At 44.8% G+C, this 23,819-nt stretch overlaps 1 protein-coding gene across 1 annotated transcript in view; it reads left to right on the top strand.

The window, feature by feature from the left end:
* Window positions 1–23,819, top strand: part of MAOB (monoamine oxidase B) — a 113,929-nt gene that overhangs the window by 72,137 nt on the left and 17,973 nt on the right. The window contains exons 4-8 of the mRNA XM_047844860.1: window positions 9,610–9,714; window positions 10,262–10,353; window positions 16,494–16,635; window positions 18,246–18,395; window positions 19,680–19,839. Coding sequence (XP_047700816.1) covers window positions 9,610–9,714; window positions 10,262–10,353; window positions 16,494–16,635; window positions 18,246–18,395; window positions 19,680–19,839 — 649 coding nt within the window. The remainder of the gene's footprint in view (window positions 1–9,609; window positions 9,715–10,261; window positions 10,354–16,493; window positions 16,636–18,245; window positions 18,396–19,679; window positions 19,840–23,819) is intronic.

The raw sequence follows: 23,819 nt of genomic DNA, 5'->3' as shown, positions 1-23,819 counted from the left end.
TCCAAATTTGTTTATGGCCTAAGCATAGTCCTTGCCGATAGCTATAAATTTGACTGAGTTCTGGAGGGCTGGGTGGCCTTCTCTGGCTCCCCGCAGGGAAGGAGGGCAAGATTCCCATGAAGAGCAAGAGAAAACCCCCTGAGAGGAAAAGGTCACTCTCAAGGAGCTGGATCTAAGAAGAGCCAGGCCACCTGTTCCTACTGGCTGAGACTGAGGTCAGTGCTGGGAATAAAACGGCAGAGGGACTTCCCTGATGGGACAGAAATCAGGATGCAGGGTCTTTGCCTCCAGACAACAAGAGCAGGACATCTGGAGCATTGAGAGTGATATTAGTGATGTGGTGTCGCTAAGCCAGCCTGTCTCTGAGAGCTTCTCACCTGCTTTGGTAGGTGGGGAATCCAGAAGGTAGATTTCAGATGTCTTTCCTGAGTCGGCTGAGGCTCACAGACTACAAAATAGGGTCACGTGATCATTAAGTCAGTTGCTTTTTTTTTTTTTTATAATGCTCATTTATTTATTTTGAGAGAGAGAGAGAGAGAGCAAGGGAGGGGCAGAGAAAGGGAGAAAGAGAATCCCAAGCAGGCTCTACACTTTCAGCACGGAGCCGGACTCGGGGCTCAAACTCAGGAGCAGTGAGATCATGACCTGAGCCGAAATCAGGACTCAGACCCTTAACCAACTGAGCCACCCAGGCGCCCCTGAACTGTTTTTCTTAACACAAGCACTGACGGCATAAATTTCACTTAACATCTGCTTGGAATATTGTGTTTTCTTTTTCTTTTGTTTTGAGGCATATTTTGATTTACCATTTGATTTCTTATTTGACCAGTTGCTTGTGCAATAGTGTGCTGCTTAATATTTACATATTAAATATTTAATATTTACATTGTCAATTTTCCAGCTCTGTTTTATTGTCGGTCTTTAGTTTTTGTGGTTGGAAAATGTACTTGGTATGGTTTCAGTCTTCTTAAATTTATAATATTTGTTATGTCTCTTTTTATGTGATTTAACTGGGGGATTCTTCTGTGTGTACTTGAGGAAAATGTGTTTTCAATTTTTCTTGGGTGGAATGTTTTGTGTATATATATATATATATATATATATATCTCTTTTAGAACCAAGTAAAAAGTCTTCATGCCAAGAATTTTCGATTCTAAGAATTTATCCAAAGGAGGTTAATCAAAAATATGGATGTGGATGTATGGGTAAGAGGTGGGTGGTTGTGTAAATGATGGGACATTTATCATGATCACAAAGCCATCAGCAACATCTGTTTAATGAGCACGTTTTGTTTGCTATGTATAAACTCACTTAATGCCTATAAAGTCCCTGTGAGATGGGTACCATGATTCTAAATCCACAGTTAAGAGAACATAAATGTCAAGCGACTAGTAGTCACACAGCTATGAAGTTTCAAGAGTCCATTTAAGTCATTTGTGTTGGCCTCTTAAAAGCCATCCTGTGTCCCTTGCAGTGCTCTTCAAACTTTTACATTCTTTAAAAAAATTTTTTAATGTTTATTTATTTTTGAGAGACAGAGAGACACAGAGTGAGTGGGGGAGGGGCAGAGAGAGAAGGAGGCACAGAATCCGAAGCAGGCTCCGGGCTCCGAGCTGTCAGCACAGAGCCCGATGTGGGGCTCGAACCCACAAACTGCGAGATTATGACCTGAGCCGGAGTCAAACGCCCAACTGACTGAGCCACCCAGGTGCTCCCAAACTTTTGCCTTCCTAAACATGAAGAACTTCAAGTAGCTTTTGCCCATGTGACTCTGTCTATCTTTACTATGTTAGAAATTAAAATTGAGGATTGTTTGAATATTAATTCACCGAAAATAACAATAACCCGATTACTGTCTGATATAACATATTTGTACGAAATGCATAGTTTCTAAAACAAAAAAAAAAATGCGTGAGTGGCATCGATTTACATTCTGCATATCTTTTTCACGTCTGCTTAATAGCCGAGAGCTGGATTCTCGTATCTGTGTTGGCATTCAGTCCGTTGCAGCGTGTTGTTTGGGTTGAAATAAATAAAGGAAGTCTTCCTTCACGTGTGCTTGGAAAAGGGAGACCCTCACAGACTCTCTGAATGTACTTTAGGGAGCCTGAGGGGGTCCTTGGATCACAGTTTGAGAAACTCCTGGTCTCTGCGTGGTGTGGAATGTTATGTAATCATCAAGGGTAGAATTGTGAAAATACATGAAAGAATGCAAGAAACATAGCTGAAATGTTCATACCCACTATAGATTACCGCTTGGTGGGATTTCAGGAATACCTACGGTTTCTTTATTTTCTTTGTCATCTAAAATTCCTGTAGTAGAACACACACACATATACATATATCTATGATGTGTCACATCAAGCATGGTTCCTGGGATTCACCTTCCCCCCACCAGCAAGATGTATACCTTTCAGCCCTGTCTTACCTCTCCACGAGCGCTCATCCTGCATGAAGTGACCCCCAAAGAGCTTGGACTGCTCTGTACCATGTGTTTGCCGCTCACTTCGCTCCACTGTTTCTTCTAGAAAGCCCGTGAGACAACGTGCCTTGGTCTCAAATCCTTCCTCATGGTGCTTGCTACGATGCTTACTTAATTTCTATCACGGGGTGGGGCACCTGGGTGGCTCAGTCGGTTAAACGTTCAGCTGCTGATTTCAGCTCAGGTCACGATCTCACGGTTCGTGAGATCAAGCCCCGCGTTGGGCTGTCTGCTAACAGTGCGGAGCCTGCTTGGGGTTCTCTCTCCCTTTCTCTCTGCCCTCCTCAGCTTGTTCTCTCTCTCTCTTTCTCTGTCAAAAAAAATAAATAAACAGGGGCGCCTGGGTGGCTCAGTCGGTCGGGCGTCCGACTTCGGCTCAGGTCATGATCTCGTGGTTTGTGAGTTCGAGCCCCGCGTCGGGCTCTGTGCTGACAGCTCGGAGCCTGGAGACTGCTTCGGATTCTGTGTCTCCCTTCCTCTGTCCCTCCCCGACTCGTGCCCTGTTTCTGTCTCTTAAAAATAAGCAAACATTAAAAAAATGTTTTTTAACGAAAACAATTTTTTAAATAAATAAATAAACCTAAAAAAGTTTTTCAATTTGTATTGCGGGGATTTTGATATTAGTCACCAATATATACTTACTGGCTTATGATGATTTGCAAGACATTTCCCTTCCACTCCCACTGTGACAGAAAGACATAAAGCCACAAGCAGATGGAACAGTCACCCCTTCCATGGGAAGAAAAAACCACCACCACCAAAAAACCCTTAGGACCAAGATGGAGGGAAAGAAAATAGTACTCAGCCAAACAGTTGAGCTCTCTGGGGGTTTTGTGTGTGTGTTTGTCTTCAGCAACACTTTGGTTCTGCCAGAAATCACCAGCGCGGGGTTGCTGATGTCCAGGGCTGCTCCTGGGAACATAAAGACAGTTGTTTCAAAGTCTGAGAGCTCTAGAGACGCCTGGGGGGCTCAGTCGATTAAGCGTCCGACTTCGGCTCAGGTCACGATCTTGCGGTTCATGGGTTTGAGCTCCGCGTCGGGCTCTGCGCTGACAGCTCAGAGCCTGGAGCCTGCTTAGGATTTGGTCTCCTTCTCTCTTTCTGCCCGTCCCCTGCTCGCGTGCTCACCTTTTGGGTGAGGGTAGAGTTTCTGATCCCCTTCGGCCACACTGAGGAGTCTAGGGAGATGTCTTTGTTTCCCAGTCTTGGATGCACTCTGCCCCTGGTAGGTAGCCTGACTTGCTCCTTGAATACTGAAGTTCCGTCCCTCACCCTCTTTCTTTAAGTACCTTGTGCGCATGGTGGGAAGGGGGTCAGGGGCTGGCACTCCTCTCCTGGCGGGAATTGGCAACAGCCAGAGTAGGTCTGGGCTCAGTGGCAGACTTGAAAAGAAGAAGGTTGGGGCGCCTGGGTGGCTCAGTTGGTTAAGTGTCCGACTTCAGCTCAGGTCACGATCTCATAGTTCGTGGGTTCGAGCCCCACGTCGGATTCTGTGCTGACAATTCAGAGCCTGGAACCTGCTTCAGATTCTGTGTCTCCTCCTCTCTCTGCCCCTCCTCTGCTTGCATCTCTCTCTCTCTCTCTCTCAAAAATAAAATAAACACTAAAAAAATTAAAAGAAAAAAAGTAGGAAGTTAATAATAGTGTTAAGAAATCTGCTCTACACTGAATGTGGCTCCCCCAAATTCACATGTTGAAATCCTGACCCACAATGCGAAAGCATGAGGAGATGGGGCCTTTGGGAGTGACTGGGTCCTGAGCTGGAGCCCTCCAGAATGAGCTCAGTGCCCTTATAAAATTATGAAACCCCAGGGAGATAGATCCCTTGTCTCTTCTGCCATGGGAGAACACAGCAAGAAGACCGCCATCTATAAACCGTGAAGCGGCCCCCACCAGACACTAAAGCTGCCAGCACCTTGATCTTGGACTTCCCAGCCTCCAGAACCGTGGGAGAGAAATATCTATGGTACTTTGTTACGGCAGCCCAAAAGGACTAAGAAAAAAAACCTAAGTACAAACGATCATTGTGGGAGTTGAGGACGTTGGGTGTCGAGCAAATAACCAGTTCAAGGTCATACTGCTGAGATGAACTCACCTGTCCATCGCAGCAGTCCCCAGGCATGCGAAGGTTAGGTCACGACAGTAGCAGCTGCAGCAATAGCAACACAACATTTATCGAGAACCTCCCGCGTGCCAGCCGCCGTCCAAAGTGACTTACGTGGCTCAACTCACTTCATTGTCGCAGCACATCCGTGAGGAAGCTGCTGTCGTTCCGTTTTACACACGGCTAGACTGAGGCCCAGAGAGGCTAAGCAACTTAACACAGCTGGTGACTGGCAGACAGACCCATCACTTGACCGAGGTAGGCCAACTGCAGAGCCCATGCTCTTACAGCTGAGATCCCAAGGGGTGACACAGAATGAGAAGTACACAAAGCTGGTGCAGTGGAGACAGTGGCAGATGAATGGTAAACGGAGAGCTCTGGGACACTGAGAAGGCTCCCTAACCCAGCCGTTTAAGGTAATCTGGGCATACTTCCTGGAGGAAGGTGATGCGGCCAACAGATGTTGAGTTGGAAAGGTTGCCATCTGGGGCCCAAGGAGATTAAGCAACTCACTTGCTCTGTGTCAATCAACTCAGGAAAAGGCAAAGCCGGAATGGGGACTCAGGCGTCCTTTGTGGAGAGTGATCCCGTGGGTCGGTCACGGATCTCCACTATGTTCTGTGTGCTGAACACTGATACAGGCATAAGGAGAGGTTTTAAAAAGTCAGCATGTAAATTGTATGATGTGGTAGAAGAATTATATCCCAATAAAGCTGTTTTTTTTTTTGTTTTAAGTCAGGATACCTGGAGCAGCCAGAAGGTGCTTCCTTTTTGTTTTTTAATCTTTTTTTAATGTTTACTTATTTTTGAGAGAGAGCGAGAGAGAGACAGAGCATGAGCGGGGAAGGGACAGAGAGAAGAGGGAGACACAGAATCTGAAGCAGGCTCCCGGCTCTGAACCCTCAGCACAGAGCCTGACGTGGGGCTCGAACTCACAAACCGCAAGATCGTGACCCGAGCCAAAGTTGGACACTTAACTGACCGAGCCATATGGGCACCCCACTACTTTTTTTTTTAATTTTTAACTTTATTTTAGAGAGAGAGAGAGCACGAGCAGGGGAGAGGGCAGAAAGAGAGAGAGAGAGAGAGAGAGAGAGAGAGAGAGAATCCCAGGCAGGCTCCACGCACAGCATGAGTCTTATGAAGGGCTCAAGCCCATGACCCAGGAATCATGACCTGAGCCCAAATCAAGAGTTGGACACTCAACCAACTGAGCCACTCAGGCACCCCCCAGGAGTTGTTTCTAAATATCATTCTTTTGCTAAAAGGAATGAAGTCTCCTTGAAGAAACAGCAGATTGTAGGGCTGAGGCAGAGTTAATAGAAGAAGAGGCCGGAGAATCTTCCAGTGCCAGAAGTCAAGGAAGTGCTCAAGAAACAAAAAGATGGGGTCATTGCAAAGGACACAAGAGCCAGCCTGAATGAGCTCCCTGTGGACACAAGTGGAACAATTTGAACAACAAAATAAATAATACAGTATTAGATTACAATCCAGAGTATGAAGTAAACATATGAGTCCATAGTGATGCAAATAGGTGATTGAACAAATAAATAACAAGGGGGAAAGAGGCAAATCTTCCTTAGAGAAGAATTTTAATTTTTTTTAGCGTTTACTTATTTTTGAGACAGAGGGAGACAGAGCATGAACGGGGGAAGGGCAGAGAGAGAAGGAGACACAGAATCCGAAACAGGCTCCAGACTCCGAGCCGTCAGCCCAGAGCCCGACGCGGGGCTTGAACTCAAGAGCCGTGAGATCATGACCTGAGCCATGTCAGACGCTTAACTGACTGAGCCACCCGGGCGCGCCCCCCCTCTCCTATCTCCTCTTGGGGTTGGACTGAAATTAGCGACTCTCTTCCAAAGGACAGAGCGCGGAAAGGGGAAAATGGTAAGTTTACAGTGGAGAAAGCGGATAGGAGCCACCCTTAACCAAGGGATCAAGATTAGTATCATCCGTGGTAAGTCGTGTGCTTCTGAATCAGGTGATGAGAAGGGCGCTTTGCAAGAGAGTAGTTCTCATCACAAGGAAAAACCCAGTTTTGTCTTTTTTTGGTGTCTATATAAGGCGATAAGTGTTAACTAAACTATGTAATCACTTCATAGCATATGTAAATCAAGTCATGAGGCTGTACATTTTAAACTTCCACAGAGTTATATGTCAATTATATCTCAGTAGAACTGAAAGAAGGAACACCTGCGTGGCTCAGTCAGTTAAGCATCCAACCTCGGCTTGGGTCACGATCTTGCAGTTTGGGAGTTCGAGCCCCGTGTCGGGCTCTGGGCTGACCACTCAGAGCCCGCTTCAGATCCTCTCTCTCTGCCTCTCTCCCCCCTCTCTCTTTCTTTCTCTCTCAAAAATAAATATTTTTTAAAAACTGAAAGAAGAGATGTAAACTTAACAAACCAGAAGTAACGGTTATGTGACCACAAATTAAAGTTACTATTTTGGGGGCGCCTCCAGAGGCCCAGGCAGCTAAGCTTCCGACTTGGCTCAGGTCATGATCTCGCAGTTCGTGGGTTCAAGCCCCGTGTCAGGCTCTGTGCTGACAGATTAGAGGTTGAAGTCTGCCTCAGATTCTGTGTCTCCCTCTCTCCCTGCCCCTCCCCTACTCGTGATCTGTCTCTCTCTCTCTGTCTCCCCCTCAAAAATAAACAAAACATTAAAAAAAATAAAGTTACTATTTTGTTTTGTGTGACAATAAAGAAAGCGAGGGGCAGGAATTGACTGGCAAGGGACAAAGGAGAACTTTCTATGGGGTGATGGGAATGTTTTCTATCTTGATCATGGTGGTAGTGACATGGGTGCATACATGTGTCAAAACTCCCCAAATTGTACATTTAAAATGGTTGCATTGTATGTAAATTATGCCTTAATGAAGTTAATTAAAAAGTGTGATGGTTAATGTGTTAACTTGGTTGGGCCACAATACCAATATTTGGTCAAACACTATCCTAGATGTTTCCATGAAGGTATTTTTAGGTGAGATTAACATTGAAATCAGTAGACTTTGGGGGGGGGGGCGGTGCCTGGGTGGCCCAGTGAGTTAAGCGTCCTTCTTCAGCTCGGGTCATGATCTCATGGTTTGTGGGTTCAAGCCCCACGTCAGGCTCTGTGCTGACAGCTCAGAGCCTGGAGCCTGCTTGGGATTCTGTGTCTCCCTCTGTCTCTGCCCTTCCCCTGCTCTCTCTCTCTCTCTCTCTCTCTTTCACACACACACACACACACACACAAACATTAAAAAATTAAAAAAAAAGAAATCAGTAGACTTTGAGTAAAGTAGATGAGCCTCCATAATGAGAGTGGGCCTCGTCTAATCAGTCGAAGGCCTTAATAGAAAAAGACCACGGTCCTGGAAGGAAGAGGAAATTCTGCCAGCAGACAGCCTTTGGGCATGAAGTGCAGTTCTCTGGCTCTCCAACCTGCTGGCCTCCCCTGCAGATTTTGGACTTGACAAGCCTCCACAATTGTATGAGCCAATTTTTAAAATAAATCTCCTTCTCCACACCCTGCCATACACACACACACACACACACACACACACACACACAGTGGTCTTGGTTCTGTTTCTCTGGAGAACTCTACATAACACAAGAAGAAAAGTAAGCCTGCATCATAAATCTTCCCTGAGAACTTTACGGCCTCGTCCGAAAGAGAAGACCAGCATGACCACAGAATGAATACAAGAATGAGCACAAAATGTCTTCTAATTTCCCAACTCATTTCTCTGCCTACAAAATCAGTGTGAGATGAGTCTTTCCTGACCGACTCAGAGTTACCGTGACATTTTGGCTGACCATGGACCTTGAGTTATCCCACGTTGGGTGAAAGATGATGTCAGAAGCACAGCCTGACTTCTGACTCAGGCTTTCAGGTTAACCCAAGGTGCTTTTTGTGCGTGTCCCCAACTGCCATTGGGTTAAACTTCCCAGAGATGATTTACAGGCTGTCTTATCACTAATCTTTGGAGAAATGTGTGTCCTTTAACTCTGTGTTGAGGTGTCCCTACGCTGCTGGGAGAACCAGGTAGTACAAATATGTTCCCAAGAAAGGCTTGAAATTGTCTCTTCTTGGAGCACCTGGGTGGCTCAGTTGGTTGAGCGTCCAACTTCGGCTCAGGTCATGATCTCACGGTTCATGGGTTCGAGCCCCGTGTCGGGCTCTGTGCTGACAGCTCAGAGCCTGGAGCCTGCTTTGGATTCTGTGTTTCCCTCTCTCTCTGCCCCTCCCCCACTCACACTCTGTCTCAAAAATAAACATTAAAAGAAAACAGAAATTGTCTCTTCTTTATTTTTTTTTTTAATTTTAGAGGGGGTGGGGAGCAGGTGGAAGGAGGGAGAGAGAGAGAGAGAGAGAGAGAGAGAGAGAATCTTAAGCAGGCTCCACACTTAGCATGGAGCCTGACAAGGGGCTCAATCCCATGACCCCGAGATCATGACCTGAGCCGAAATCACGAATTGGACGATTAACCAACTCAACCACCCAGGTGCCTCTGAATTGTCTCTTCTTTCTGCTTTGACCTTGAAATTCCTCCGGGAACTCCTTGTTGACCTAGCACCTATGATTGCTTGGAAAAGCTTGCTGGGCTGTGTCTTATGGCTCTTCCTACATATGCTTACATCCCTACAATCGGTTTTTCATCTTCTTCTACCTTGTGTAACATTTATAGTTGTAATTTTCTGATCCTCCAGACCCATAGGGTCCCATCACTCTGAGGTATTTGCAAGTATCACTGGCAAATGAGATAACTTTTGGTAACCCCACTAATGTACCGGCATTTAAATTTTTCGTGGTAGGGGTTCTAATTTCAGAGAGAAACCTTTTTATTGTTTTTTTTGGGGGGGGGGGTTGGCACAAAATTTATTTAGGTAACAGAGCATTGAGCTGGAAATTTCTATGCTGAAAAGCTAAGTAGGGTTCTAAGGACACAAGGAATTAAAACGCTTAAGTGTATATCACAAATTGACAAGGAATTTGAGTGTTTTTACATTATAGTGAATGTTTAAAAATACCTTATATCTCACAGGGCAAATCATACCCCTTCAGGGGCCCCTTCCCACCTGTGTGGAACCCAATTGTGTACCTAGATCATAACAACCTTTGGAGGACGATGGATGACATGGGACGAGAGGTAAAGCTCACTAAAGCTTGTTTGACTGCATTTGTATTTTTCATAAGCTTAGTCCTTAAGAGAAGGAAGGGATTGTGTATCAGCAATGCCTAGCGTATGGCTTTGTACAGAAGGTATCTCCGTGCAGATTTGCGAAATGGGCGAATGAACCTGTTTCTACCCTCTAAACGAGTAAGACGTCCACCAGAGTGCTGGTGTGACTTAGTACGCCTGTCTGGTCCTGGTTAAAGAGCTAAATTTATGAATGCCGCCTCTAAAGGAGTAACTTGGTCATCGACTTTTGCAAGTGGCCCGATTTCAATGTAGCCTCCTCTGATTGTGCGGGGAGTGTTACCGGAAATTAAATATGGATCCGGTGGTGTAGACCGATAATAGGAACGCTACACAAACCGCTTCGGTTGGGCAGTAAAAATCCTTACTGGGAGAATTTGGAAAGCTTACGTTTTCCTTCTTCAAGGTAGAGTTTTTAATACTATTGAGAGAGCTATTTAAAATGGAAAGTTACATTTGTGTTTCCCCCCCTCCCCGAACCCTTACCTGAGTGTAGATCCCCAGTGATGCCCCGTGGAAGGCACCCCTTGCAGAGGAGTGGGACCACATGACCATGAAGGAGCTGCTAGACAAGATCTGCTGGACAGAGTAAGACTCCCCACGCAGGCATTTACTCCGATCGTCTTTCAGGTTTATTTAGCGGCACCATTCAGTGGCTCTGGAACTGCTGTGTGTCTAAAACCACACCATTCGGCCCCATGGAATGCTGAGAAATCTTGGAAGTGGCTTCGGTCCTAAAGATGTGTAGACATCTTTAGAATAGCTATGAATCACAGAGGGGTTATTACCCCCCCAAAGTCCTCAGAACAGACCAGAATGTGCCACCATCTTTATGTGGAACAACTTATGGGGCGCCTGGGTGGCTCCGTCTGTTGAGCGCCCGACTTCAGCTCATGTCATGATCTCACCATTCAGGAGTTCGAGCCCCGCATCAGGCTCTGTGCTGACAGCTCGGAGCCTGGAGCCTGCTTCGGCTTCTGTGTCTCCCCCTCTCTCTGCCCCTCCCCCACTCACGCTCTGCCGTTCTTTCTCTCAATAATAAATAAACATCAAAAAATTAAAAAACTTAAAACATGCAGGCCTGGACTAACCCTCCCCGCCCCCCCCCCCCCCCCGCCGGCCCCCTTTATTGAAAAACATGTAACATTGAAAGCAAGTATTCAGGACTCAGACATTTCCATTCTGGTTGGCAGAGCTGGGAACTGGATGGATACAAATTGTGGAGGCGATATAGACAGGCAACATGGAGAGGCCTCCCTGCTCTCCCACCCCAGGAAAAAAGGAAGGGGTTGTAAGGATCCAAGCACATGGTGAATTTGTAAAAAAAACAAAGTAAGAGATACAGAAGCCATGTTCAGGGAAACTGTCCTCCCATGCTAAACGGCATCAGTTGAGAATATGTTTGGTTCTGGGGTTGATGTCTTCATTTTTTTTTTTAATGTTAATTTGTTTTTGAGAGAGAGAGTGAGCAGGGCAAGGGGAGAGAGAGAGCGAGACAGAGGATCCCGAGCAGGCTCCGTGCTGACAGCAGAGAGCCCAACGCAGGGCTTGAACTCACAAACTTGCTGAAACCAAAAGTCAGACGCTCAAGAATGAGCCACCCAGGCACCCCTGATGTCTTCATTTCGTAGGCATTGGGGAGGGGAGCTGGACACTGATAACTGAAAATGAGAACAAGTTTGTAGGAATATCTGAATCTAAGATATGGAAGCAAGAGACATAACATTTATATGCTTCTTGAGAGAGAAATTCAGCTTTGTAGAGTTTAGCTTAAAGGACAGAGAGGGGTGCCTGGGTGGCTCAGTCGGTGAAGCGTCCGACTTCAGCTCGGGTCATGATCTCACAGTCCGTGAGTTCAAGCCCCGAGTCGGGCTCAGAGCCTGGAGCCTGCTTTGGATTCTGTGTGTCCCTCTCTCTCTGCCCCACCCCCACTCATGCTCTGTCTCTCTCTGTCTCAAAAATAAATAAAAACATTAAAAAAAAGAAGGACAGAGAAAAGAAGGAGATTCAAAGCATTAATTTTAAAAGGGAAAATTTATGTGTCCCAAAACAAAAGATTGGTTAAATTAATAATGGGGCACCCCAAAACTAGAATACTCTGGTCTTTTAAAATCATGTTGTAGGGGCTCCTGGGTGGCTCAGTGGGTTAAGTGTCCCAACTCTTTATTTCAGTTCAGGTTATGATCTCGGAGTCCGTGGGTTTGTGTCCTGCGTCCGGTTCTGCACCGATGGTGTGGAGTCCACTTGGGATTCTCTCTCTCCTCCTCTGTCCCTCCCCCTTGCACGCATGCATGCACACAAAAAATTTTCTTTAATCATGTCGTGGAAAAATATTTAACGGCTTGGAAAAACTTTATAATATTAAACACATATATGATCTCATTTTTAAAGAGGAAACTATAAATGTAATGCAAAAGCAATGGACATGCATCAAAATGTTTTTAATACTTAATACTACAGTGCAAACATTGATCCATGTCATTAAAAATGCCTCATTAACTATCATATATTATGATTGCAGAATATTCCGTGGAAAGCAAGTGCTATCGTGCATTTATCCGTTATCTTCCTGATGGACATTTTGGTCACCTCCAGTTTTTCATAATTTTCATTATTATATAATATTCTGTTCGAAACATCTTTGTGCTTCTCCGATATTTTCAACCTTTGAAAACAACCAATTCTGGAATAGTAAAATCCTTTCATTATCATGAAATCAATGCCTATTATTAATGATATCTTAAAAAAAATTTTTTTTTTACATTTATTTATTTTTGAGAGACAGAGACAGAGCACACGTGGGGGTGGGGCAGAGAGAGAGGGAGACACAGAATCCGAAGCAGGCTCCAGGCTCCGAGCTGTCAGCACAGAGCCCAACGTGGGGCTCGAACTCACAAACCGTGAGATCGTGACCTGAGCTGAAGTCGGACGCTCAACTGACTGAGCCACCCAAACGCCCCAATGATATCTTTTTAAACGCTTAAGCTATTTACCAGGTTTTTTTGAGAATGCAGTTTGCAATACAACTTATTTTTATTGTAGTGCAATTTCAATATTTTAAATTCTATACATTAGATTTTCAAAATATAGTGAGGATTTAATTATCTGCATTTATTTTATAACTTCCATTACAAAACGCTTTTCATAAAGTCAGTAAGGTTTTTTCTTTTCCAAGAGAGCTTTGAAGCTCCTTGAAGAAGGCACGCATTGTATTTCTTTGGGATTATAGAGATCTGACTTTTTCTACCATAGGCCTTGGCCTAAACCCCCCATTCGTGAATATTCTAGGTTGTTGGTTGACAAAATAAAACACTCTGAGATACTAAGATTATATGAACACAAGGTAATTCTTAAATTTTTCTAGGCAAGATCTACGTGGTATCATTTTCTTGTTTTAAAGGAGATAATCCCCAAAATATCCAACCTATTGTTACTCAAACTAAAGCACAGTTATATGTTCCAAGAATAATGTTGATCAGTCTTCCAGTTATTACCATTTAAAAAGTGTTTTTCAAAAAAAGAAAAAGTACTTTTCAGAAACAAGTTAAATTTACAATGTGGTCAAGGTTATGTACATACACTTTCCAAAGCCTGTAAACTAAAAAAAAGTCCCAAAATGAAACCAGTATCTTATTCCCTCACCTTCTTATTTTATGAATTTTCCAAATTTTATATAATGTGTATGTATTTTTCATGTAGAAAAATATAATAACATTTATCTTCTAAAAAGTCAACAGGGCAAAGAACATGAAAAAAGCTTCCTTGACCTGTTCTTCTCATTTCTTTTCTCACTAAAGCTCCCAGAGCAAATCAAATAAAGGATTAGGAATGGCCTGGCCCTCCAAAGAGAATTACTTTTAGATCTCCCTCCATTTCAAACCAGGATTATTTGTCTCCCACCCAGTTGGCAACAATAATAACTAGAATCGCAGCAGTGTTTTTGTGTTTAATCTTGGCCGTCTAGCTGGGCCACTGCTAAATTTTAGTTATTTATTACTCCCCTTACCTCATGCCCCCCAAGTTCACTTACAAGTCAAGGAAGAAAATAAATAGGACATGGGGAGACAGCAAAGAATGTTTTCACTTTGAAGTAATATATTTTTTTTAAGTTTATTTGTTTATTTCGAGAGAGACAGAGACAGAGAGAGCACGAGCTGGGGAGGGGCAGAGAGAGAGAAAATCCCAAGCAGTCTCCGCCCTGTCAGTGCAGAACCCCACGCGGGGCTCAAACTCACCAACCACGAGATCATGACCTGAGCTGAAATCAACAGTCAGACCCTCAACCGACTGAGCCACCCAGGCGCCCCTCAAGTAATATTTCAAACTAATGTCGGGGTGTTTGCTTTACACACATGCCACAAATTGCCTTTGCAAAGAAAGCCTGGGTCAACAATCGCCATCCCTTCGGTTATCCTGAGGAATCTTAGGAAACTAACTTTAAGCCGCTTCAACATAGATTATTGTACTAGTTGCAGGCTAATGGGACTGTCAGCTCATCATAAAGCATTTCGAGGCCTTAAAAGCATGAGGTTTGGAGCAGGTACGATCTGGTGTGAAGTCGTACCGTTTGGTGCACCTTGTAAGACATATTTACTAGCCTCTCTGAGATGCGGTTTTCAGGCTTGTAACCTGGGAGCAAATTGCTGTCTTATAGAGTTGTTACGACATTTCAGTGCAACAGGTTTGAAAACCAGGGAGTAGGGGGGGGTGCCTGGGTGGCTCGGTCGGTTGAGCATTCCGCTCAAGTCACGATCTCACAGTTCGTGGGTTTGAACCTCACATCGGTTCTTGGGATTGTCTCCCTCTGTCCACCCACTGTCAACGCTACCAGGTGCCAAGCTCTGCTTCAGATATAAGCAGAGTAACATCATGCACGCTTTCTGTCAAAGCCAGAAGGGGGATTGATTCTTATTAAAGATGTCTCAGAGTACCCATCTGTACTAGTGAATTTTAGGAAGTGTTAGATAGGGGCGCCTGGGTGGCTCAGTCGGTTGAGCGTCCGACTTCAGCTCAGGTCACGATCTCGCCGTTCACGAGTTCGAGCCGCGCATCGGGCTCTGTGCTGACACAGCTCAGAGCCTGGAGCCTTGCTTCGGATTCTGTGTCTCCCTCTCTCTCTGCACCTCCACCCCTCCCCACCCCCGCCTCGCTCACGCTCTGTCTCTCTCTCTCTCTCTCTCAAAAATAAATACACACTTAAAAAATTTTTAAAGAAGAAAGTGTTAGCCATAACTGAGTCGTTGGAGTTACATGAGATCCTTCACTTTCTGGTATGCCTCCAGATATGATATAACCTTCCGCTATTGAACTGCCAGCCCAGAGCAAAAGTTCACCTCTCTATGCTCTGTTAATTGCTTTTTTCCCCTTATCCATCCTTTGAGCTTATCTTCCATGAGACACTGAAGTAACTGAATAAATAATCGCGACTATTTCTGTGGTTGGGACAGCACCCTAGCATATCCTTTGCACATTCTTGGTAATTTTAAAATAATGTTTAACTGATAACTGTTCATGCACTCAGTCATCCAACAAGTAATTGTTGAGTGCTTACTATGCACCAAACACTATTTTATTAAGATTCCTGTTCCCATCGATTGATATTATAATGGGGGACACATTATAATGTCAATAGAACACAGTGAAATTTAATTTAAGACAGCAAAAAGGGTTCTAAAGACACCACACAATGGTAAAGTGATAGAGAATGCCAGGGTTCTGGGTATGTGGGAGCTGGTGTTCATCTTCATGGACCCAGAAGAGTTCATCTTTCTGAGGAGACATTAGAAGAAGTGGAGAGGGGGGACACATGAGTGGTTCAGTCAGTTGAGCATCCAACTCTTGATTTCAGCCCAAGTCATGATCCCAGGGTCATGGGATTGAACCCCCGAGTCAGGCTCTTCACTGAGTGTGGAACCTGCTTAAGATTCTCATTCTCTCTCTCTCTCTCTCTGTCTCTCAACAAATGTTAAAATAAAAAAGAAGTAGAGAGGGTACAGAACAAGGTAGAAAAAGGAGGCCCGGGCTAGGTCACTTAGGGCTTTGCAGGCAAAGGGGAAAGATCCAAATTCTATTCTGGTTTTGATAGGATGCCATTGAAGGGTTTAAAACAGGAGAAGGACATGACTTGATTTACACTACAGAAGGAACACCACAGTGGGGAGTGGGTAAAAAGCTTCTGGCTTTGAGTGTCGTGAATGGACACCAGGCAATGATGAGTGGAGGCGGAGAGACCAGTCTAGAAGAAATAATTACAGTACTCCTGGCAAGAGAGGATGCTAAATTGGCAGTGGTGAAGGTGGAGTGGTATAGCGAGAGACAACGTGACTTCCTGATTGAGTGGATTGGGGGGCGAGTGACGGAAAGAGAGAAATCAGGGTTGATTTCTAGAGCGTTGGCCTTAGCAGTTGGGTGAATGATGTTGCCTTTCACTGAGATGGGGACCACGGGAAGAGGAGCTGGTATATGGAGAGAAATCATGATAGCACCCCAAATGGAATACAAGCTGAGTCTCAGTAAGCCGTTTGGGGTAAGGGGAAAATAAACCTCCTTCCCCCAAGCTCTCTGATGTCCTGTATTATAATACTGGGCTCTAGTGACGATTTCTAGTGACAACACAGCCAAACTGCGCTACAGTTAGCCAAGTAAGTTTATTGCCTGAATAATTTCCAGAGTATGAAGAAGATGCCCTCCCACGTTTGCTCATTGTGCTCTTGTTTCTTCCTGAGCAGATCTGCCAAGCAGCTTGCCACTCTCTTTGTGAACCTGTGTGTCACTGCGGAGACCCACGAGGTCTCTGCTCTCTGGTTCCTGTGGTATGTGAAGCAGTGTGGGGGCACGACCAGGATCATCTCAACAACCAATGGAGGGCAGGTACCCATCCATCCCCCCACCATTCCAGCAGAAAACCACCACGCCTAAATAAAAGATTGGTATCATGAATGGATGGTATTCACGATGGATGAAGCAGGAGGCAGGCTCACGGACGTTGGAGCTTCACGATGGCAGCTCCGAGTGGCTTCGGTTAAGGGACAGCCTGTTCAGTACGCAGCGTGAGAGCCCAGCAGCCAATGTGGTTTTAAGTTTAGGCTTACCTCTCTACATACTTTTGCAGTCAGAAATGCACTTTCAATCTCAAACACACATACCACACAAAATTCATTCACTCATGCCTTCATTCATTCATTCATTCATTCATTCATTTCTTGCTTCCTGAGCCCCAGCATTGTGTGAAGCCCTGTGCTAGGCCCAGTAGGAAGTGAATTAGAGATCTTACATAATCTGCTTGGTGGTCAATTTCCTTCTTTCCCCTTCCTCATTCTCCCCCCACCCCCCCCCCCGCTTCCCCTCCTCCCCCTCCTTCTTCTCTGAGTCCATTTCCTCTATCGCTTTGTCCCTCTCCTTTTCCTTCGTCTCAGACCTATTTGAAATAATCTTTTAAAAACTCAACTGAACCGCAAACCATAAGACACTCTTAGACGCAGAGAACAAACTGAGGGTTGCTGGAGAGGCTGTGGGTGGGGGGATGGGCTAAATGGGTGAGGGGTATTGACGAGGGCACTTGTTGGGATGAGCGCTGGGTGTTGTAGGTCAGTGATGAGTCACTCAATGCTACTCCCGACTGAGATCATTATTACACTCTATGTTAACTAACTTGGATTTAGATAAAATTTTAAACAAATGACTGAACTGAAAATTTAGGAGAAAGCAGTCAGCTCAACCGTGCACACAGCCACGCAGAACATTCAGAAGCAACAGGCACCTGACCCAGGATGAGATCGGTAGCCTGCAACAGAGAGTCGGGTGGCCTGGGGGTAGCTGGGCCAGGGAGGTTCTCAGCCTGAGAAGCAAGGAAGGGAAAAACAGGCTTAAGTGCGCTCAGGCAAGCAGTGGCCCGGCTGCGACTGGAACTCCACCAGACCTGGCCACCCAACAGAACGATGCAGGTGGGACACGAGGCAGGGGCAGCGGCCGGGCAGGTGGGTACACGGGGGCCAGGCTGAGGATGTCCAGCAGAGGGTGAAGCCTGGGAATCCACAAAAAACAGTCACCTTGTTAGAAGGCCTGTAATTTTGTCCAAAGCCGGCAATCACTAGTTAGAAAACAATGACCAAAGACGCTGTTGGCAGGGGGCGCCTGGGTGGCTCAGTCAGTTGAGTGTCCGACTTCAGCTCAGGTCATGATGTCGCGGTTCATGAGTTGGAGCCCCACGTTCATGAGTTGGAGCCTGCTTCTGATTCTGTGTCTCCCTCTCTCTCTGCCCCTCCCCTGCTCGTGCACGCGCTCTCTCTCCCTCTCTCTCTGTCTCTCTCTCAAGAATAAATAAACATTTAAAAAAATTGTTTAAAGAAGACACTATTGGCAACAGCAAAATGCAACCTTTCGTGTGTCGCATAGAGATGTATGAGAAAATCTAGCAACTTAATAATTGAAACCCATTCCCATATTTCCTACCCATCTCTTGAGTCCCCTTTTCTCTGCAGGAGAGGAAATTTGTGGGCGGATCTGGTCAAGTGAGTGAGCGGATAATGGACCTCCTTGGGGACCAAGTGAAGCTGGAGAGGCCTGTGACCCACATTGACCAGACAGGAGAAAATGTCCTCGTGGAGACCCTAAACCAGGAGGTGTATGAGGTAACCAAGAGCCCTTAACTATGGGAAGTGGCCAGAGTCCCATTGATAACCAAAGCTTAAATAAAGCCAAGAATATTCCAGACTTTACAGACATTCCCTTTGCCAAAAGGGTGTGAAAGAAGGGAAAAGATATTGGAGAATATTGGAGGAGAGGGCAGAGTTACAAAATCATATTCGACCCTCTGTATTGGGCTCCTATGTAAGTAGATACCAAAGAAAATATTTATTTAATAAATATCAAGTGCCTTCTATGTGTCTGGCATTCTTCTAGGAACTGGGAACAGAACAGGGAACAAAAATAAAATTCTCTGCCCTCATGTGGCTTACATTCTAGTGAAGAAGAAAGGGCATAATCAAATATGTGGTTAAGATACAAAGTATGGGGGCGCCTGGGTGGCTCAGTCGGTTGAGTGTCAAACTTCAGCTCAGGTCACGATCTCGCGGTTGGTGAGTTCGAGCCCCGCGTCGGGCTCTGGGCTGATGGCTCAGAGCCTGGAGCCTGCTTCCGATTCTGTGTCTCCCTCTCTCTCTGCCCCTCCCCCGTTCATGCTCTGTCTCTCTCTGTCTCAAAAATAAATAAAAAAACGTTTAAAAAAATTTTTTTAAAAAAGATACAAAGTATGGCACATAGTGGCAAGTACTATGGCAAAAAAATCAATCAGCAAGGAGAAGAAGGTGTGTCAGAAGGTAGGGTGAGGGGATTGGTCATGCAATTTTAAATAAGGTCATAAGGTGATATAAAATGAGAGGTTGAGCCATGTGGCTCTCTGAGGAAAGAGTGTTCCAAGTAGACGGAACAGCCAGTGCAAAGGCCCTGCGGTAGAAGTGAGCCTGGCATGATGAAGGAACAGCAAATGGTCAAGTGGCAGAATCAAAGGAGTGAGGGGAAGATTAATAGGAGATCAGAGCTGTAACAGGAGTTCATTTCATGCATGGCCTTGGAGGTGAGTGTGGGGGACTTGGCTTTGACTCCAGGTGTGATGGAAAGTCACTGGAAGGTTCGAACTAGAGAACAATCAGGGCTAATTTTGATTTTAACATGACTCTTCCAGTTTTTCTGTTAAGCAGACACTCGAGGGACACCTGGCTGGCTCAGTCAGCGGAGCGTGCGACTCTTGATCTCGGGGCTGTGGGTTCGAGCCCCATGTCAGGTGTAGAGATTACTTAAATCCTTTGGGGAGAAAAAAAAGAGAAGATACTCAAAGGGGGCCAAGGGTAAAATAAAGGAGAAACATTAGGGAAAAAAAACCCCACGAACTCTGTTTAACCACGTTTTTCTTTCAGGCTAAGTATGTGATTAGTGCTATTCCTCCTATTCTGGGCATGAAGATCCATTTCAATCCCCCTCTGCCCATGATGAGAAACCAGCTGATCACTCGCGTGCCTTTGGGATCAGTCATCAAATGCATAGTTTATTATAAAGAGCCCTTCTGGAGGAAAAAGGGTGAGTATTATCAGGAGAAGGTCCGGGAAACTTGGTGCAAAGACATGTATTTGCATGTAACTGGTTTTATTAGAATGCTGGGTATAAAACATTAGTCCAGGTTCTGAGTACAATTCTATCAAATAAAACATATTGGCGCAAACTCATGGAATTCACGTCCCTTGGAATAGGACTCTTCTTATAATTTAATATGTAAAGTTTTGCTTTATCCTGCCACAGAATCTTGTGAAAATAGTTATTACTGGGGCACCTGGGTGGCTCAGTCAGTTGAGTGTCTGACTTTCGATTTCAGCTCAAGTCATGATCCCAGGGTCATGGGATCGAGCCCCGCATCAGGCTCCATACTGATCGTGGAGCCTGCTTGGGATTCTCACTCTCCCTCTGCCACCTCTCCCCCATGCCCTCTGTCTCTCTAAAATAAAAAAGAAAAGAAAAGTAGTTACTACTTTCTAATACAGTTTTTTAAAGTATGAGTGTATAGAGCTATTCACCAAAGTAAGATTCTGAAAATTTCCAGGCAGCCTCTCACTTGTGTTGAGATTCTACTATATTAAATTAAGGCAATTTGAGCGTCTGACTTGGCTCAGGCCATGATCTCGTGGTTCGTGAGATCGAGCCCCACATCGGGCTCTGCCCTGACAGCATGGAGCCTGCTTGAGATTCTCTCTGTCTGCCTCTCTCTCTGCCCCTCCTTCATTCACGTTCTCCCCTCCTGTGTCTCAAAATAAATAAGCATTTTTTTTAAATAAAAAATTACAGAAGTGAATCTGTAAAACTTAAGAGTAAAATTTACAAAAACAATAAAAATGTCCCTCTCCTATGGTAAGTGTCCTGGCATATCCTCCCCTTAAGGAACAACTACTAAAACTTTAAGTTGTTTATCTTTAGAAATGTATGCACAGGTAATACTTTAATTTTTTTTAATGTTTATTTTTGAGACAGAGAGAGGACACAGAGTGTGAGCAGTGGAGGGGTAGAGAGAGAGGGAGACACAGAATCCGAAGCAGGCTCCAGGCTCTGAGCTGTCAGCACAGAGGCCGATGTGGGGCTCGAACTCTCGAACGGCAAGATCATGACCTGAGCCGAAGTCGGCTGCTTAACTGACTGAGCCACCCAGGCGACCCGATAATACTTTAAATGTATGTGTACACATATGTATTAAAAAAAATATATATATATATATATACACTTCATAAATAAATAAGTATATATATACTTTAAATATATATTAAATAATATGTAACACTTACATGCAAATATAATTTTAAATAAACATGTTCTATATTTTTCCAAAAACATTTCTTTTTTTTTTTAAATTTTTTTTAACATTTATTTATTATTGAAAGACAGAGAGAGTCAGAACGTGAGCAGGGGAGGGGCAGAGGGAGAGGGAGACACAGAATCCGAAGCAGGTTCCAGGCTCTGAGCTGTCAGCACAGAGCCTGACGCGGGGCTCGAACTCACAGACCGCGAGATCATGACCTGAGCCGAAGTTGGACGCTTAACTGACTGAGCCACCCAGGCGCCCCTCAAAAACATTTCTTTTAAAAACGAGATATGGGGGCGCCTGGGTGGCGCAGTCGGTTAAGCGTCCGACTTCAGCCAGGTCACGATCTCGCGGTCCGTGAGCTCGAGCCCCGCGTCAGGCTCTGGGCTGATGGCTCGGAGCCTGGAGCCTGTTTCCGATTCTGTGTCTCCCTCTCTCTCTGCCCCTCCCCCGTTCATGCTCTGTCTCTCTCTGTCCCCAAAATAAAAAAAAAAAAAAAAAAAAAAAAAAAACGAGATATGTACTAAACAAGATACTTGCTTTTTTTCAGTTAACAATACACCATAGACATTTCTCCGCATCAGTGCATTTAAATCTACCTCATTTTGAGAACAATCTGAGGGTTGATCAGGGTGGGGGGGAGGGAAATATGGATGATGGGCATTGAGGAGGGCACTTGTCGGGATGAGCACTGGGTGTTGTATGTAAGTGATGAATCACGGGACTCTACCCCCGAAGCCAAGAGCACACTGTCTACACTGTATGTTAGGCAACTTGACAATAAATTCTATTTAAAATTAAAAAATAAAATAAAAATCAATCAATCAATCTACCTCATTTCAACAACTGAATAAACAGTGTTTCGTTGTACAGCTCCATCAGAATTTACCGCATAGGTCTGCTCTTGATAAGCATGTCAAGTGTTTCCAAGTTTTTGCTATTACCCAACTATGCTGCAGTAAAATGCATTCTTCAGATAGCTCCGCAAATCTGTATAGGACCACTTCCTTTTGATAAATTTGTCAAAGTGGCATTTTGAAGTCGATTGACATGGGTAGATGTTTGAAAATTTTGTTAGGGTTCCTGTCCTTGCCCACTAATCACATTTTCAACGTTTTGGTGGTCAATAGAGGAAAATATCCCATTTATCTAGAATTTGTAAGCTTTATTTATTTATTTATTTGGTGCAAAAAAAGGTGATTTTAGCAAAGCACAGGGACAGGACCCATGGGCAAAAAGAGCTGCCTAGAATTTGTAAGTTTTAATCATTAAGAAGGTCTTGAGCCTAGGGTAACTACCTGGATGGCTCAGTTGGTTAAGCATCCGACTTCGGCTCAGGTCATGATCTCATGGCTTGTGGTTTCGAGCTCCGTGTCAGGCTCTGTGCTGCCAGTTCGGAACCTGGAACCTGCTTCGTATTCTGTGTCCCCCTCCCTCTCTGCCCCTCCCCCACTCATGCTCTGTCTCTGTCTCTCAAAAATAAATAAATGTTAAAAAAATTGTAAAGAAGGTTGAGGCTATATTAAATTATTTTGTAAATTACTTATTTATCCTTTGCCTGTTCAGCTGTTTTCTTTTTAAAAAAAAATTTTTTTTAACGTTTATTTTTGAGACAGGGAGAGACAGCATGAACGGGGGAGGGTCAGAGAGAGAGAGGAAGACACAGAATCTGAAACAGGCTCCAGGCTCTGAGCTGTCAGCACAGAGCCTGATGCGGGGCTCGAACTCCCAGACCGCGAGATCATGACCTGAGCCAAAGTCTGATGCTGAGCCGACTGAGCCACCCAGGCGCCCCTATTCAGCTGTTTTCTGTATATGTTGCAGATTGTCTTTAAAATTTGTTTATGATGGTTTCAGCCTACTGAACTCCCATATATACGTGGGGCTTTTCTGGATTAACCCTTTCCCCTGTCTTTGTCGCTGGGCTCCAGGTTTTGTTTGTAGCCCAATACATAAAAAAAAGTAAACATTGATGACCAGTGTATATGTTTATTCCTAAGTTATGGACATGGACCTCTGGAAAATGCATTGTTATAATTATAAAATATACAAAAGTAGACTTTTTTGAAAAGGTGGATTAAAAAGCCAGAATTTCGAACAACTTCCTCCGCTATCTAGGCGCGCAATCTATGTGTGCACATCCCAGTTTGGAGAGCACATATTTATATTATCCAGTGGGGCAGAAAGAGAAGGAGAGAGAGAATCCCAAGCAGGCTCCGCGATATCGCTGCAGAGCCCAACGCGGGGCGCGATCCCACACACTGTGGCATCACGACCTGAGCCAAAATCAAGAGTCAGAGGCTTCACCAACTGAGCCACCCAGGCACGCCGGTGCTGTACTGTTTTAATGACTGTGGCTTTATAATATGTTTGGCATCTGATAGGACATTCTTCCTTATTTTTCCTTCAGTTGTGTCTTTGGTGAACTTCAGTTATTCTTTCAGAGGAGGGTGATCGTTTTCTCTAAACTTCTCCCTCCACACCCCCACACTCAAAAAATCCCATTAAATTATTTTAGCCTGCATATTCCTGTTTTTCACCTCCGATAACTGTAATATCTTCTCCTTTCTCCCTGAGAATGTTACACCTCTTTCAGAGAGATGTCTTCTACTCGCCGAATCATTGTCTTGTCTTCCCCAAGAGTTCCTTCTTTGTCCTGGCATACACGGGACTCTTCTCTCTGCCCCTTGTTCCTTCACTTCCGCCCAGTGTG

The sequence above is a fragment of the Prionailurus viverrinus genome, chromosome X (genome assembly GCF_022837055.1).
Source record: "Prionailurus viverrinus isolate Anna chromosome X, UM_Priviv_1.0, whole genome shotgun sequence".
Taxonomy (NCBI): domain Eukaryota; kingdom Metazoa; phylum Chordata; class Mammalia; order Carnivora; family Felidae; genus Prionailurus; species Prionailurus viverrinus.
The sequence above is the reverse complement of the archived record's forward strand: the minus strand, read 5'-3'. Positions and strand labels throughout refer to the sequence as shown.